The 17,707-nt window shown below is 45.8% G+C and overlaps 1 protein-coding gene across 4 annotated transcripts in view; it reads right to left on the bottom strand.

The window, feature by feature from the left end:
- The window catches only part of VILL (villin like), a 32,371-nt gene that overhangs the window by 1,202 nt on the left and 13,462 nt on the right, over positions 1-17,707 (bottom strand). For all 4 annotated transcript variants that reach the window (XM_052696744.1, XM_052696745.1, XM_052696746.1 and 1 more), the window contains exons 4-19: positions 15,992-16,188; positions 13,894-14,002; positions 13,475-13,585; positions 12,319-12,518; positions 12,161-12,239; positions 11,519-11,617; positions 9,209-9,362; positions 8,106-8,206; positions 7,784-7,921; positions 6,883-7,041; positions 5,992-6,171; positions 5,600-5,745; positions 4,790-4,934; positions 3,860-4,048; positions 1,986-2,054; positions 931-1,179 (exon numbers count right to left, since the gene is read on the bottom strand). In XM_052696744.1, coding sequence (XP_052552704.1) covers positions 931-1,179; positions 1,986-2,054; positions 3,860-4,048; positions 4,790-4,934; positions 5,600-5,745; positions 5,992-6,171; positions 6,883-7,041; positions 7,784-7,921; positions 8,106-8,206; positions 9,209-9,362; positions 11,519-11,617; positions 12,161-12,239; positions 12,319-12,518; positions 13,475-13,585; positions 13,894-14,002; positions 15,992-16,188 — 2,325 coding nt within the window. The remainder of the gene's footprint in view (positions 1-930; positions 1,180-1,985; positions 2,055-3,859; positions 4,049-4,789; positions 4,935-5,599; positions 5,746-5,991; positions 6,172-6,882; positions 7,042-7,783; positions 7,922-8,105; positions 8,207-9,208; positions 9,363-11,518; positions 11,618-12,160; positions 12,240-12,318; positions 12,519-13,474; positions 13,586-13,893; positions 14,003-15,991; positions 16,189-17,707) is intronic.

Here is a 17,707-nt window from a genome sequence, read left to right as displayed (position 1 = left end):
GAGGTCAGTTTTGGCTTAGGCAAAGGGCTGGGGCATCTCCATTCAGCCACATCCCTTCCTCTCCCTGTCAGAGCTGAGCCTTGATCCCAGGCGAACAGCTCCTGCCCTGCTCTCTGTCTTCATGGTGGGAAATGGAATGTCCCATCCCGGCAACTGTTCCTACTTCCCAGAGTACCAGAGGAATAATAGCCCAAGAAAATGCCTTGGTTTTGAGAGGTTAGCATGCTCTGGTCCGAATTTGGTCCCTGCTAATCATACTCAAGCCAAGGCAATTAACACTGCTTCCGAGAAATTCTGTTGGCTTGCTTTGAGTGGTTTCTCAAGCCAGCAATTAACAGTGAAAACATCGCCCCTTGACTTACTTCCCCCCAAATATTCCACTTGAAATGTTCACTCTCATTTCTGGAAAGACAAAACATTTTGTAGATAGTAGACAAAGAAAGACCCTCTGGGACATGGAAGTTAAATCTTCTCTGGCATTTTGGGTAAAAGAAAAGACCTGTAGAGCTCAGCTGACATGCAATCCTTTCTACAAGGGCACTGCTGCAGTGCAGAGCTGCTGGCCCAGTAGATCAGCCCTCTGGCTCCAAGTGTAGACCAGGAGATCAGCTGGGGCCTGATAAGAAACTGGTCAAACACGGGTTGTTGAGAACAGGAAACAGCCCTGTGTTCCTCCCATCAGCGTGCTTGCACTCAGCTACAGATGTTGGCAAAATTAACTTTTTGTCCACAAGGAAAAAAGAGAAAGGAATATTTTAACTACAGTAAAACTACCACAGTTTCCTCTCATTTCTTCATGAGACCTCGGTGTCCAGCTGGCCTCTCCTTGAGCCTGAGGTAGGACTAAATAAAGTGACATGCTGCCACACGTAGCCTACAACTAAAGTTCCTGAGTAAGCTAGAAGGCCATAAAACCAGCAGTGCTGTCACCTCTTTTTTAGTGGGATCCACTCCTTCTGGAAGTTCATCCACAGTCTTGTTCATCAGCACCTCTCGGGAGTAAACTCCCTGGTCATTGGGCACTGTGAAAGGGCTGCCATTGGCACTGCTGTTGGCGTAGCTGCTGCTGTCATCGTGGTTGAAGTGAGATTTGTACTCCGGGGAAGCACTTGATGTGCTTGAACTAGCCAGATTGGTCATGCTGAGGGTTCTTTTGCTCAGACTGATGTTGTTCAGGTCCTGCAAAATGGAGGAGAAATGTTACGAGAAACAGCTCTAGTGGAGCAAACTAGGGGCTACCTCTGCATCTTTCCATTGGGGCTGAAGGGACTGTTCTGGCACAGGCTATCTGCTTGTCTGCTGCTTTGGAGAGCCACACAGCAAGGAGAAAGTGTTAGACTGTTCTAACACTAGAACAGTCCAGCACTTCCATCAGTATTACATCAAGATGTTAGGATTGTTAAAAACACAACCCTGTTGGGAGCCCTTAGAAATAACAGAAGATACTTAAGGTAGTCTCATTTTTCTCAAGATAATGGCAGGGAAAAGTGCATGTGGGAGCACAGAAGGTAAGATCAGATATGACCATGTCTAAAACTTCTAAATTAGCTGCATATTTATACCCACACTGCCATCTCTCCCATTCAAAGCCCTTCCACTACCTTCCAGCCTTCCTCCTGCTGTTGTCCAGGGCACAACTGAGCCCATATGACTGCTACGTTTGGAACCTTAGGGATGCTGTGCTCTCTTTCTGTCACCTCCCGTTGGGTTGTGCTCTTCTTGACCAGCGGCCCCACATCAGGGGTCTCGGGTGATACAGCTCTGAAAACTGCTCATATGACTCTTAATTGCATACATTGTATTTATGGGTTATTAATGACATTTCCCTCTGCTTTCCACTGAGGAAAACGCCTCTGATCCTGACAGCTTGAGGTCCTCACGCCTACTCGGATCGCTACAGCCTCTCCTTCATGCAAACAGGTAGGGGGACGTGGTGATGTTTAAACTCAGGTATTTCCCAGCTATCTGGTCCAGTAGTCACTCACCACTGTGATCTCAGATAGAGCTGACACATCTCCTAAGCTGTTCTTCATCTCCTCATATGATCTGCCATCCTGAAAGTAAAGAGAGCTTTGAGAAGGTTGGGCAGCATTAGGTAGCACGTGTTCCTGGGCTCTGAGATCAGCAGACCACCCAGAGATGACCATGCATTTGGGGTCTCCTTTAATCCCCAGTCCTGGAATGGAGAGACTCTGAGCAGTCACTTGAAAACAAAGAAACAGATTAATAACAGGTGATATTAAACAAACCCCAATTTTCAGTGCTGTGTGTGACCAGGTTTCTCTTATATCCCAAAAAAGGAACACGCTTTATATATTGGCAAGTGGATGACTGTGCTTTCAGAAGCAGCCAGGAGATGTCAGTTCTTAACAGCACCATCCAGCAGAGATCCCCAACTAGAGTGAACAACACAAACATATGCAGTGCAGAACAAACAGATTTAGACCCCAAATGGAGCAATGAACACACACCCACATGTTTCTGGGATGTTCGCAGTTTGGATTGCTTGTCTGTAGCTGCTAAAGCTGCCTATAGAGGATACTTAAAGAGGCATGTATTCTGTAAGCTGCCTCCTTGTCTTTCAGTAGTTCCCCAGAAGAAAGAAACTGATCTGACCTCAGTTCTAAGCAATCAACATTGTTTTAAGGGTCGGCGCTATAGGAATCATCTGTCCAAACCCAGCTGTTAAGGCAGACTTTCTGCCACCCCACTGACTGCAAATAAGGTTGATGCAAATTCAGCTGTGGAGGAAAAACGTCTTTGTATGAGATTCCCTTGGCACCTCCAGCCCATTGCCCTGCTCCAGCGTGGCACTTATCCACAGCCCTTTGGGTAACCAGAAGATGAGACTGCTTGTGAAGCAGCTGAACACCGATGTTCATGCAAAATACCGTACAGAGAAGGGACAACCACCGGCAGCCCACCACGGAAGGGTTTCACAGAACACCAGCTCACAACAACTTCTCCTTTCCCAAACTGTGCACACCAGTGCCATCGGGTGGCAGGAATTTGGGTGCAGAGCCCGGCAGGATTGTTTCTGCCTTGAATCATAAAATCACAGAATCATTCAGGTTGGAAAAGACCTTTAAGGTCATCTAGTCCAACCACCAACCCATCACCACCATGCCCACTAAACCATGTGATATTTTAGATCTATTAAGCACTGAAGCTCCTCCAGGTTTCCATTTCTGGTCTCCATTTCCATTTCTAAATCAGTTTTTGAGAGGAAGGGTTGTATATAGGGAGCAAAGGTCTCTCATGGGCAGTTTGTGAAACAGGAGACAAGACCCACCTGCTCACATCTTACATTTCAGTTTGCCCTTATAGATGGGACAGATATTTTTCTTCTGTATTTTGAAAAATAAACACTTTTCTTCAATTGCTTTCATGATGTGGAATATTTTGTTTTCACTCTGAACTTAATTTACTATTAGCAGCCCCAAAATGTATTTTTGGCTGAAATCACAAACGTAGTTTGTAACCTAATCTCTTTAAAATAAAAATACAGGTATTGTGAATTTAAGCACGCTTACTTCTATTTGCAAAACCCCATTTCACCAAACAGGTATTTTCTGCTGACGTGTGAAGCTCAGGACAGAGAAACTATACATGTCCCATCCCTGGAGGTGCTCAAGGCCAGCCTGGATGGGGCCCCGGGCAGCCTGACCTGGTGGGTAACAACCAGCCCACAGTAGGGCCTGGAACTGGGTGGGCTTTAAGGTACCTTCCAACTCAAGACATGTATGATTCTGTCATAAGAGAGGTTTTGCTCCACACACCATACAGGATATGGCTCACTGATACCCTTTAAGCACTGCTGAGCACACATGCACACCCCAGGGCTTTTCCAGCAACTTACACTCCATTTGTAGGGGTCCCAAGCGTTGAACCACCCCGTGAAGTTGAGGGGCTCACAGCCCTGCTTCACCAGTATGATTGGAGTTGCCAAGTCTCTCCCTGCTGGATGGGTCTTGAGATACTCCTTAGCTGAGGCAACTGCCTCATTTCTCTCATATGTGTTGGAGGCTTTGCCAACCCAGAGGAAAATCTGCAATGGGAGAACGTGTTGAAGATTAGTGAGCAGGCAGGACCTGTGCAGACACAGCTGTTTGTTCTCTCATGACAAGCGAAGTGGAGAGAAGGCTGCAACTCTTGTTTGCCAGTAACCGCCTGGGATTTTCCTCTCAGATTTACTCCCAACCAAGAAAAATTTTGCTTTTGAGATAGATACAAAGCATAAATATTTCAGGAAGCAGTTCTCAAATGTTTCCAGGTAGTTAAACCTAGTACTTGCATGGTCAAAAACTTAAATGCCCTCAGAGCCCCTTAACAGTCCTCACCACTGGTACTAGGGTATGAGGAAGTGCTCTGGGTGCCACCCCCTTGTGTGAGCCCACAAAGATGGATGCAGGCACAGCTCATCTTGCCTAGGGGCAGGAGATGGACCTGGTGTCCACCTGAAGCACCTGCCCATCCTATTCCTATGGTGGGTTGGCAAAGGCAGACTTCATCCAGGTCAACTCTTGCACAGGTGAGGGTGGATTAAGAATGTCTGCAAGGGGAATCCTGGCTGCTGCTGCCTCCTATCTGGAGCATGAGCAGTCTGTCATGCAGATAATGCCCCATTAGACTTCCAGATCTTAGCATGGGGAGCTCTTAGTTACTACTGAGAAAGGGGAGCCAGGCATACTGCCCTCAGTGTCATGTTCAATGATGGATTCTGATGAACTAAGCCATAACCTGTTTGAAAATATGTCTGGAAGGTAGAAAAGGTGGAGTCTGAGCTGACCTCTTCCCAAGTGTCTAGTAACATGACATCGTCTTCATCCAAATCTTCCTGGCAGAAATCCACCACCTCTGTCATGATGAACCGACCCGTCTGGTTGGAGCACTCGAACAGGCGAGGTTGGTAGTGTGTGGTCTGCTCCTGAAACCTTCCTCATGCATGGCAGGGAAAAGAGAAAAAAAAACAAAAAACAAGAGAGATGGAAATCCTTCCCTGGTGTTTTAGCATTAGGCCCTACCACTACTACTCTTGTCCATGCTGGATGAGGTGGAGACATGGAAACACAAATCAGAGAGCCGGAAACTCAGTCACATTGATTTGCATGAGATACTTGGGCCATTTTAACAATTTTAACAGGCATTTCTTCCATCCAAAGAAGTCAAAAGCAAAACACTTCCCTCCTTGTGCACAGGAGGCTGCTATCAGTCAAAAGTCACATCGATCACTTGGTTGCAGAGGAACACGTTTTGTGCTCAGAGGGTTGGAGAAGTTTGAGTTGTTCAAAAGTCAATTCAATTTCAAAAGGCCAGTAATGGATAGAAGTGGACTGTGTGGGTCATACAGCCCTTATGACAAGATACGAGGCAGATTTACTGTGGGGAAATCCATCCAAATCAAGACCCAAAACCTAGACAGCAAACACCTTAATGTGGTTTCTGACTGTAATCACATCCTCACCAAAGGCAGTAATAGGCCAGAATATTCCCCAAAGCTTGGTTTGTCACAACGTGCGTACCCATCTTCCTGTAAGGGTTTGATCCTTTACTTAACGTTGCTTGACCAACCCCAGAGGAACAATCAGCTTACTCTTACCTCTTTTCACTGGCATAAGGGGCTTTGCCTCCCAGGGCTTCCCAGAACTCTGCTGGCTCCTGTCCCTCCAAAATGGTGTGCTTGTCCCTTCTGGAGACAATGTCAGCCACCATCTTTGCCATCTCCCTCTCATCTCCACTGCAGCCCTGGAGTTCAGGACATAAAATTGAGGCTGAGTTAGTGGCAGACTAGAAAAACTTACCTGGGGCCAAGATACCTTGACCCTACACCACTGCTCCATCGAGTTTCACACCTGTTACTGAGCATTTCACCTGACCTGGTCACTCGGAATCTATGAGCAGCTCCATGGCCCCACAAGTCAGGGACTCAAGACCCACACCAGCTATTTCATCTCCCCGTGACTGTGTCTCTCGAGCCTGCAGCAGTCTCACCTTCCCACACCACAGGTAGCAGACTTGGTTGGTTGCCAGCAGGAAGACATCATTGGAGTTGAGAGAGGAGGCCCTGGCTGGCACCTCCGTGGCCTTGGTGTTCATCTCATTTGTGCCTCTCACCTGGAAGAGGCGAACTGCTCGCTCAGGGGTGCATTTCTGGGCCCGGCTTGTGCCACCCTGCATGGAAACAGAGGAAAAGACGGTGTTGGAAAATGAGAATGCAAATCCAGGGTGCATCTGGTTGAAGGAAGAAGATTTGCAGCTCACAGTTCTCCCCACAGCAACAGACCACAGAATCATCGGCTCATAAAATGGCTTGTATTGGAAGGGATCTTAAAGATCATCCATTTCCAACCCCTGCCATGGACTGGTTGCCATGCACCAGGCCAGGCTGCCCAGGGCCCCATCCAGCCGAGCCTTTAGCACCTCCACGGATGGAACATCCACAGTTTCTCTGGGCAGCCCATGCCAGGCTTCATCACCCTCTGAGTAAAGCATTTTTTCCTAATGTCTAAATTAGATTTCTCTTCTTTTTAGTTTAAAGCCATCCCTCCTTGTCCTATCACTATTAGAGCAGCTCTTGTAAAACTCAGGATTAATCCCTGTGCAGTTTCCATCTCACCAGAGACTTCTTCAGGGCTGTAAAAATGGGAATCAGCCTCTCTTTGTCTATAGGGTGAAAAGGCTTTTGAAGATACACTGGTGGCTCTATAGGCATCTACAAAAGAAGAGCTGGAAATATTCCACCACTTCCATCTGCCAGCCCATGCAGACCTGAGGCTCTTTTCCTGAATATTAGTCTATTTGTTTTTGAACTATTTCTCTAGCCACTGCCATTCCACCACTGCTTTCACCTTCCATTGCCCACCCACACAGAGCCCACGTTACCTCATAAATGACCAGCTTGCCCTTGAAGATTGCCAGGAAGTGAGCTGGCTCCTTGCCCATTGTCACGCGGACCTGCACAGCCTCATCCCCGTGCTTTTTGTCCAGCTCGATGGCATTGAGGGCGCAGGCAGTGATTTCATCCACAGAGGCATGGCGACCCTTGGGGAGAAGAGATACCACTGGCAGTGAGATGCGATGAAGGATACAAAGTCCTACGTATGCCATCATAAGATGAGAGTTAAAACCATGTGACTTCTTCAGGAGCTTGAATCTTCAGAGGCTGAAGCCCCAGAGGACAATCTGCAAGACTGCAAAGTTTGATGCCAACATATAATCATAGAATCATTTGCCCAGAGAAGCTGTGATGCCCCGTCCCTGGAGGTGTTCAAGGCCAGGTTGGATGGGGCCCTGGGCAGCCTGGTCTGGTATTAAATGGGGAGGTTGGTGGCCCTGCATGTGGTGGGGGGGTTGGAGATTCCTGATCCTTGAGGTCCCTTCCAACCTGGGCCACTCTGTGATTCTGTAATGTCTGAAGGACTGCTAAGATCATCCAGTTCAACCACACCACTAGACCATGTCCCCCCGTGTCACATCTACGTTTTCCTTGAACACCTCTAGAGATAGTGACTCCTTCAACTCCCTGAGCTGTGTCAATGTCTCACCAGCACTGTAAGCTCCATAATCCTTTACCATTTCTGTCTGACATTTCCAGCTCTCAGCCTGATGCAAGCTTGGGCTAAGAGCATACATGTTGCCTAGAAAACAGAGCTTGAGCTATTTCCAAGTGGACACATGAGCTTCTTCCAGATGATTGGCTTGGGGTTTTTCTGTGCAACTGTTTCCTTTGGTTTTAGGCTTCTAGCAGACACAGCACAATCTCTTCTGTTCTAATCTGACTTACCTGCCACATGTAGAGGACATAGTGAGGCCGGCCAGATCTGAGGTAGGTGTACAGGACCAGGTAGCAATCACCTCCATAGAATTGCCCATATGTTTTTGGATCCACCGGCTGCATTTGCAGGTCCTCAATTCTCCACACCTAGTTTGAGAAATATGTAAATAAACAGCAGGGTACTCAATGTAAGGACACAGTGCCATGGGCACAGACATACCTGTAGGGGAGGAAAGGTGGGCACGTGTTCGCAGTTCATACAGCTGCTGTGTGTGTGTGAAAAGGCAGAAAGATCTGGAAACACTGATAATTGCCAAAGGAGTTCTCTCACCTCTATGTCCCCAGAGGCATCATCCACCATCCTCTGCTCAGCAGCCAGCTCTGGTCTTGCATGGAGCTGAGTGGTGTCAAACTTCACCTGCTCCACCTTGGCTGCATGCACCAGCAGAATAGAAGCAAGAACCCAGTAAGTGCACAGTGACACACAACCCCTCCACAGAAACACATGCACACAATCATTATAAATGTAAGAACAACCTGGTCTCTGGTTGCATAAAGCCAGACTTGCCACCAGTAAGCAAATGTCAATTGTGGGACATACAAGAGTGCATGCACTCTAATGTTGATCTGTTATTGGTTGGCAACTGGCCATACAGCACTTTCCAATGAGGTTGTGATGACTGGTGAGTAAAAATAGAAGTTATCTCCTGACTAAAAGTTCATAATTGTTTTCCAAATGTATATATACTTCCATCATTTTTGAGCGTTTCTTTCAGAAACAGAATGACCATGTTTCTCCAACTCATGGAGAAGACAGTATTTATGGATAACAGGGAGAGAAGGGAGAAGAGAGAACTTGCAAAGGAAGGAAATATTTGCAGCTATAAAGATATTAACGATGGAGACAAATCAGCATCTCTGCCACTTCTGTCTGCCATCAGCAAGATTTCTCTCTTTGGTGTTGTTTACTCTTTGGAGTTAATGCATTGAATTATGCACTTCAGCAGCACGATAAATGGGGGCACCATTTACACCAATAGAGAATGATTCCATTGACGTCAGGAAGATCTTGGGTGGATGCCAGTATAAATGAAAGCAGAATGTTGTTCAGCACATCCTTATCAGGTTCATCATTAGCTCTATCTGAAGAAAATTAAGCAGCTATGCAAGTGTGAATTTTTTACACACTTTTTTTTCAGGTGAGATCTGCCAACCTTTACGTTTGGAGTAAGTGGCAGCTCGGTTCTTACAAGAAGTACTCTGCTTCTACTGAAGGTGGTGGAAAGTATGGGACATGAGAAGAGTGCACACTGGACTTTCAAAATGCTGAGGATAGGGAGCAGCCAATGTGAATGGTGTTCCCTTGGCTCTGTAGCTTATCATGGACAGCAGAGTCAAACACATGGCAAATTGTGTCTCTGAAAACCAACTCACCAGTTTTGCCAACAGTATAGACTTTGCTCAGCCCCTGCGTTTCATCCTTTTCTGTCCACCTCTGGAAGAGCTGTTTGAACATAGCTGACTCTGCACCATCATTGATCACTTCAACGTTGGTGGAAGGAGAATAGCCTTTGGCTTGGATAAAACCCTAGGGGGTTGAAAACAGACATCAGTGAAGACACACCAAGCTTCTTGTATACATGAGAAGAAGGCTGAGGACCCCAAAAGCAAACCTCCACCTCCAGTAGAGCACAGCAGCATAACCATGTCAGGATTCACCCCAAGATGAAAACGTGCACTCAGACTTATGAAGATACCTACAGACATTCTATTCATGTTTATGCCTGTATTTAGAGAGCTGTCCCTAGGAGGATAGTCACCTGGATGACATCCTAAACTTAATCTCTGCATGGCATCTAATTTTTGAAAAATCTCACACAGTAAGTCTAACAAACAGCCTTGCTATGATAGAGAACATCTCATTCAGCTCTATAGACAGCTTCTGGTGGTGGATCCAGGACTGGAGCCAATGAGCAGAGATGGAACTGGGCCCACGGGCTGAGTTAGCTTTTCTCCCAGCTCTTTGACTTTCTCTGAACAGGAATCTTGTTCTCCCTTTAGCATGATAGAGAGCTTGTATGCCAAGGAAGGAATGCAGGCAGAGTGCTCTGAAGGGATAAAACTACAAAAGTCTCCTTTTTTTTTTTTCTCCATTTTTTTTTTCCTCAAAACAAGTTATTTCCTTGAAATAGAGCAGCCATTGAGTTAAGAGAGTGCTTCAACAGAAGTGTCTGATACAGTGTGATAAGGATGAAAACGATCTGTGTTCTGTCTCCCCAAGTGTCAAAGTCATTGCTTAGTCTTTGAGAACTGCTCTGTGTTTAGCTCAGCAGACTCCAGGATGACCCAGAGGTACAGTGCTGACAGCCATGGTTTGGGAAGGAGCCTGAGTGTGGGCTTCAGAGCATTCATCTTCTGCTGTAAATACTGTAGCCACACACTACCCCCAGGGAAAAGCAGAGCAGATGGTCTTCCCATCCCTCCCACCTGCCAAGCTGAAAGAAAGAGATATCTTTTGTTCTACATTTGTAGCCCAGGGCCAGAGTTTGCAGAGCTGATTGCCTACAAAAAGCAGCTGAGTTCAGCTTTTGAAAGGAGAAGCATAGAATTGTGAGATGTTTTTAGTCGGAGTTTGTCTTAAGCTTTTCTTCTCTGAGACAGTAGGTGCAAGTGGTATCTTCAGGTAAGATCTTATTGAAGGTGGGGCCACTGAGGTTCAGTATCTCCACGGAAGATCTCACTGAAGATGAAACCATTTATGGTCTTCACATAAGTCAACAAATGAATTTAAAAACAAAGCTCTCCAGTATTATTCAATCCCACGTGCCAACTGACATGAAATACTACCAAATGCCTTCTACACTCAGGCTCCTATGAGGCCAACTTTGAAAGGAAGCACTGAGGCGTGCTCTGCCAGAAAATGGCAGATTATCTGAAGAGATGCAGAGGTGTGCTATGCTGCTTTATAACAGAAGCCATAGTTTTGCTGCAGGTCAGCTGGTCCAGGCTAGCAGCAGTTAATAACAGAGCTCTTTCTACCAAGTGCCAGTTTCCAGTTCACATGTAGAACCTGAGCCCAAACCCATCAGCGCTGTGCAGAACACTACTGCCTGTAATGGACTTGGGGTTGGCACTGGTAGCACTTATGTATCCATTTCTGCTTTTTTCAGAGAGCCTGAGTCATCAAATTCCCCACTGACTTCCCCAGAAGTATTACACTCAGTTGGGAACACAACTTTCTGGTCTGTGCCGCCTTGGACAGTAAGAGATGCTATTTAGCAAGCACACACGAGACTTGTGACTATCTGCAGTGTGATCCCTTCATTCTCCCCAACACCCACAGTATGGGATCACGGATGTTACAGAGATCATAAAAGCCTCCTCCCTTTAATATCTGTTTATTGACCATAAATTGGTATAATCCCTTCTCAGCTCTGATGCATTCTGCCTCCACCACCTCTTGAGCAGTGGATCCCAGTAGTCTACCACTTACTGTGTCACATCTAGTATTGCCTTCTGTATCTTCTTTCCTGTAATCAGTTCCCTCTTAGTTTCAGTGACAGCTAGCTCTCAGTGAGATTTGATGAATAACAATTTTACATTATGTCATCACACCTCCCTCAGAAGTTTAAATGTTTCCTCTGTTATTACTCAGACCCACACTTAATCATAATTAGTGGTCAGATCTAGATTAGTGCCTAGTTAACCTCCCACGACATCACTGGCACTACATTTACCACTCACCACAGCTCGAGTGAAGGCTGCTTTCTTCTCTTCCTGGTTGGAGGCTTTTCCTCTCCAGACATAAATCTTAAAGCCACCTTGGTCTAAAATATAGCAGTCCTGAGGTGAAACAGAAAAAAATGATGTTAAAAGATCTCCTCAAGCAAAAGTCCTCTGGTGCCTACCCAGTCTGGATCCTTCTTGAAGCCTTAGATGTAGATCTAGCTCACTGCCTTGCCTTGCAGGGTTCTGAACCTGGTATTGCAAGATACCACCAACCCTACCTGCGTTCTTGAGTATGTTGACTTTGTGAGCATACCTGGCTGAGGCAGCTGCCCTTAAACTGCAATGCAATAAAGTACGTATTTTTTTCTAGGAACTGCTCAAAATTGGTCATTATAGCCTCATGAGAGATGTTTCCAATCCAACAGAACACCATTGGCTGGGAAGGTGGGTTTGCCATCTCTTCTAACTTTAACCCACTGCCCGCCTCTGGCCACTGAAGCTGTAGGTAGAGCCTAAGCTGTCTTGTTTGTGGAAGACATCGGCTAATCTTGAAGGATGATAATTTTCAGGAAAAAAAAGGTATCTTAAAAAACAGGTGCTCAGTTGAAAATAAAAGCACGGCACTCTTTGGTCACCATAAGGTCTAATGCCTTTCACCTCATGCTGGAGCAGGTCTTGTGTCAGGGGCCGAGTGGCTATCTCCTGCACCACGAGGTCGCTGTCCTTCTCGTAGACACTGAAAAACAGAGCCAGCAAGTGGTCAGGCCTCCCGGCACCCGCCATGACAAGGGGTGGGAGCCCAGACCCACACTCACTGATAGAGCCGGACGTTTGCTTTCTGCAGCTCATCTGCTTTCGTGTCCGGGATGGCATCTCGGAGCTCCCCATGCCTCTCACCAAGCACCATCTTCATGATCTTGAGGAGGTCTGGGGAGTCCTTCTCGTTGTCAATGATGCCGATTTGAGCGCGGCCGCCTCTTTCGCTGTCCCTGATGCTACGAGCCAGCGCGAGGCCCTGCACAAGGATCACCGGCGGGGTTTAATCCTAACCCACACAGCATATTCAGCAACATTACTTCAGACCTAGAGCACTGACCGAGTAATAGTGGTCTAAGCCAGATTACCACTGCTAATGTCTTCCAAATTTTCCTATTTGTAAAGGGTGATGTGTCCACCAGACCTGCTAATTATCTGAGTGGAGAGGCTGTGACACAGCTGCTCAGAGAAGCTATGAGTTCTCCATTCCTGGAGGTACTCAAGGCCAGCCTGAATGGGACTCTGCACAGCCTGATCTGGTGGGAGGTGTCCCTGCCCGCAGCAGAGGATTAGAGCTCAGTGACCTTTAAGATCCCTTCCAACCTAAGCCACTCTATGATTCTATGATTACCAGGTGTCACAATGTGAAGAGCTGTCCCACCTGCCTTTTAATATGCATAATAATTGGCTATGAGCTTAGTCACCAACTCTGCTAATTTCCTGTTGGTAAATTTGGTTGATCACATCCCTATATTGCAGATCCTCCATCAGTAAAATAAGGGTGATGACCCCTTTGAAAACTGCCTTAAGAACCATGGATCTGACCTATCAAAACATGGGTTACGTATTCCTGTTTGTCTTATACTGACCAACCTGGAATTCTTGTGATTTTAAAAATAAATTCAAAATCACCTACCAGTGATTGCAGTAGTTGCAGTTAAATCTACCAGCACTAACTTTATTCCCATGTCATGCAGACTGCAGGGCACATAGGGATGGCAATGGGTCTCCCCAGAGGGAGCTGGATGCCCTTCTAAACAACCAGATATCACTGTATGGGGAAGTAGATTTGCCAGGATCTTCTCCATTCTCCTGGTTTTAGTCATATTCTCACTGACTAAAACAAATGTCAACCAACAGTGACCATGCAAACACAAGCACTATTTCTTTCTATGCAAACACTGAGTGCTGTGTGTGCCTTTGGTCCATACTCACCCTGGATTTCTCAGCAATGCTGCAGTTGGGCCCATTCCACTGGATCAGCACTTTCCCAAGGTCCAGCAGGAACACATCACCCTTATTGAAACTATCCCAGGAAAGTGCTACCTGTCATAAGGAGATGGAAGAGCTCAGCAAACAGAGGAGACAAGAGCTTGCAGGAGACAAGCCATGGGCACGGAGAAGTTGTCCTGGGGATGCAACAACTGGTCTGCAACGACAGGCTCATTTTTCTAGTACTCATCCACTCACTCAGCCAAATGGCTTCTCTCAGGACGATACTAAACCCAAGCGAGATCTTGAAAATTACCCTTGAAAAGAAATGAGCTATTGAGCAGGCAGACCAGATAGAAAATGGGCGTAGGAGGGGAAGCAGGGAGGAACAGTCCATAGGGAGTGAGGTATCCCCTGAGTACCTCTGTGGCTGACACATGCTTCTTCCCTTTGACATGAAGAAGACGCTTGATGTTGTACATATTGGTCTCCACATGCTTAAATCCTGAGGCCACCCCTCCCTTCTTGTAGCTGTTAGGAATCAGAGAACAAGGAGTTAGAGGTGGTTAGAAAACAGCAACCCCTCCATCACTTCAGAATATCTCAAGCTTTTGTTGACAAGTAAAAATCTAGAGCTAATATAATTTCAAAGTCTTAAGAATGAAACACGAAATGGCCTCACTCTATGTTCCTGTACTGCACTGTTCCTGGTCCCTGGCCAGACAACGAGTCCTCACAGTGCCCACCATGAGGTGGGTGTTATGTTTTGCATCTTGGGAGAAGGTGTGTTGAGAAGCAGGCAGGTCAGGGATGGCAATGGAAACATACCACAGTCAAATTGAAAATCCCATCAAGCACAGAAGTGGCATCTCAGAATTGAAATATTCCATAAACAGTCGAATGAAAATGAACCATATTTTGCAGAGAATATATATATATATTTTTTTTTTTGGCTGAAATCTGTTTTTATGCAAAATAGTTGTTCTAGATAGAAAGTTGTTTCCCTATGGGAACATCCTTCTGTCCTTGAACACTCACTTTGCAAAAGCTGCTGTTAGCATTGTAATTGCCTCACTGCGTGATGCCACCCCTTCTTGCCTTGCAGCTTTGCAAGGAGGACACAATTACATCAGTACAGGTTAAAATTTCCCCCAAAGAAGTCCCAGAATGTTTTAACAGGTATTTTTGGACAAGTTTTGGACAAGTTTAACTCCTTTCCACATATCCAAATGCATTTTAGAAATCCAACAGCATGTTTGTGCTTCATGGCTTACAGTAATGATTGAAACAATGTCATTACCATTTGTAGAAAAGACAGATGATTGCTGAGATTTTTATAGATATTGCAGTGTGGAAAATCAATTTATTTTATCATACATGAATAAGACTGGCAAACATGGTCAGGTCAGTGGGTATTTCACAGTACTTTAGACTTATTTGGCACAGTTCTTCCTATCCAGAAGAGATGCTCTACCTGCCAAGGTGTGGAAACAGCCTGCTTCAATTTCTTACTCTGCCTCAGACTTCCTGTACGACCTCAGCATGTGGTTTAGACCACAATGAAGACTAACTCACTCTTATTTCAGAGGCAGATATGTTCCCAAATAGAATTCTATGCCTACGTGCTTTGGAAGGTCTGAATTTCAGTTTTTTCACAGCCCTTTATTCATCTTTAAAATGAGGGTAAAAGCACTCTTCTGTCTCACAAAAGCCCAGAGGAAGCTCATGAGAGGCCGCAGAGATGCAAAATGCAGAGAAATCAAAAGCAAGACTGGGTCAAATCTGAGGATGGGTTTCACCTGGGCTTTCTTCAGCGGTCTGAAAGAAAGGCACTTAGGACTATTTCTTGCCAGCACAGAACAGCTATTACAGTCACCTTCCAAAGACCCCAGAGGAAATCAGGACCACAGGACTGGACTCAACGCCACAAGACTGGAATCAATACCATCTTTCCAATGCCTTAGTTCAGAGAATGAAGCTTTGCTTTCACAGTAGGAAAATTGCCCCTAGTGTGATCAACGCTTCATGGAGCTGATTAGCTCATAAACAGGGATTAAGATTTGGTTGCTGGCAACAGCAGCGGACAGGGCACCTAAATACAACTAAGTGAACTCTAAATAAATGTTGGTAACAAACACCTTTGAAAAGAACTATCTCAGTCTTCTGTCTCATATGTATAACCCTAACTGGCTCTTGAGGGACATGGTTTAGTGGGCTCGTTGGTGTTGCACTGATGGTTGGACTGGACGATCTCAGTGGTCTTTTCCAACCTTAATGATTCTGTGATTCTCAGCAAGGTGGATATTGATTTAAATTGTCCTGAATGGGCATCTTAATCTAAATTGTATGGAGAAGAGAAAGGAAAACCCTACAGTGAACAAAAGAGCAGTTAAAACCATTGAAAACACCTGGGGAAGCAATTAGTAGATCAGAATGACAGGGGCCCAGCTTCACTCCCTACAACTTCTGTTTGTCAGAATGGAAAGTTTTCACTGCAGCAAAGGGTCTGACTGTACTCACATAATGCCGCTGCGGAAATAGCTTTGGAAGGTCTCAGACTCGTGTCCCTGCACCTCCCGGTGCTGCACAGGGCTTCCCCTGAGCGCAGCGTCCAGCTGGGTGACGTACATGGCTGCAGCACCTTGCTCATCCTGAGATGAATCCTTCCCAATCCAGTAATGCAAATCCACAGCGGTGCCACGAGAGGTTCTTTTGCTCTGGAAGAGGTGGGAAAGATGAGACAGGGTGAAGACACAGCCCATAATGCTGCTGTCTGGGGAGAAGTGGCAAAATAAGTGACCATGGAGCCCATTCCCAAGGCCCATCCTCCCTCTCCATAGGATGGAGCCCAATGATGTTCCACCGAAGCATGTTTCCATCACATATGCTTTTATGACTTATTAAGGAAAATGAGGCACCTGTGGAAGTCCAAAATCTCGTGTGTTTGACCTGTCCTACTTTTGCAGAGTTTGATATGAAAACTTAAAGGACATTCTTCTCATAGATCACTTTAAATTTGCTTGGAGATTGGATTCTTTCTCTCCCTTTCTCTTTCTCATATGACAGTACATAGTAACACCAACTGCCTGGGAGTTCCTGCTGACTTGCAAAAGAGACAGAACTCCAAATGAAGCTGAGCCCGTGTGCGCTTGCTGTGATTCATCTTATTACAGAAAAACCCAATAGCCCAGAAAGAAGAGGCAAGTGATCTGAGAACAGGTGTGCTTATCGTTATGTGAGTCGTGCCAGTTATTTTTCAGCACCTACTGTGTTAAACCCTATCATCCATGCCTGAAAAAGATAATAAAAGCTCATTTTATAAACTCGATTTGACACTAAGTTCTGTTTATTTGCTTTGTACAGTGATACTACAGCGAAAAACACAGTAGAGCTTGAATAAAACACCATTCCTCTAGGCGCAGCTGACTAATTTGTAGCAAAATCATTCAATTTAATGCACTGTTAAAAAAGATGATCAAAGTCCTATTGTCCTGCGGACAAGCCTTGTTTGAAAAGCACGCAGTTAAGGTGCAGAATGCAAAGATGAGTATTTTTACCCACTTATCTGCAGGGAGGAAGGAGAGCAGTGGACTGACTAAGGGCTTTGTTACCTGGGCAAGCTCTTGCAACACAAGCTGAGCCTGTGAGCATCAAAACCTACAGTGATTACAGCCTGCTCTCTGCAAGGACACTCACATTCTGCTCTAAGCACATCTTTAGGTGGCTGCTGCCAAACTGATTCTCCAAAAACACTCAAAAGGTACCATAATGGGGCGTGCATGGCCTAGCCTGAGTTCAAGTGGTTGCAATTAAGTCTGGACCAAATTTGGGTGGGACAGCAGAGGTCTCCTAAGGGAGACAGGGAGAAGGGCTGCAGATCTCCACTGTTGCTGTGACATGAAGCAGGTGGCTCTCACAACCCATACCATCTTGTGTAAATAACATTTCCTAGTTGGTCACCTCTCCCATCCCAAAAACACTCCCATAAGCCGTGCAAATCCAGACCTTGAAGTAACTTGCTGGGGATATACCAGCCATTTTTCCACGTCTGGACATAAAGCAATGGGTGAGAAGATAAATCATTTTAATTAATACTGCTAATGGTTTCTCAGGACTTCTGATTTACTGGACACACAGAGCTGTTACAACAGCCACACTACATTCAGGTGTGTGATGGGATGGCAATGCATACGCACAACCACTCCAGTATCAAGTTGGAACACAAGAAACGACGCT

Source organism: Tympanuchus pallidicinctus, unplaced genomic scaffold, assembly GCF_026119805.1.
Source record: "Tympanuchus pallidicinctus isolate F22 unplaced genomic scaffold, pur_lepc_1.0 scaffold3, whole genome shotgun sequence".
NCBI lineage: Eukaryota > Metazoa > Chordata > Aves > Galliformes > Phasianidae > Tympanuchus > Tympanuchus pallidicinctus.
Note: the sequence above shows the minus strand (reverse complement) of the source record. Positions and strands in the feature narration are given on the sequence as shown.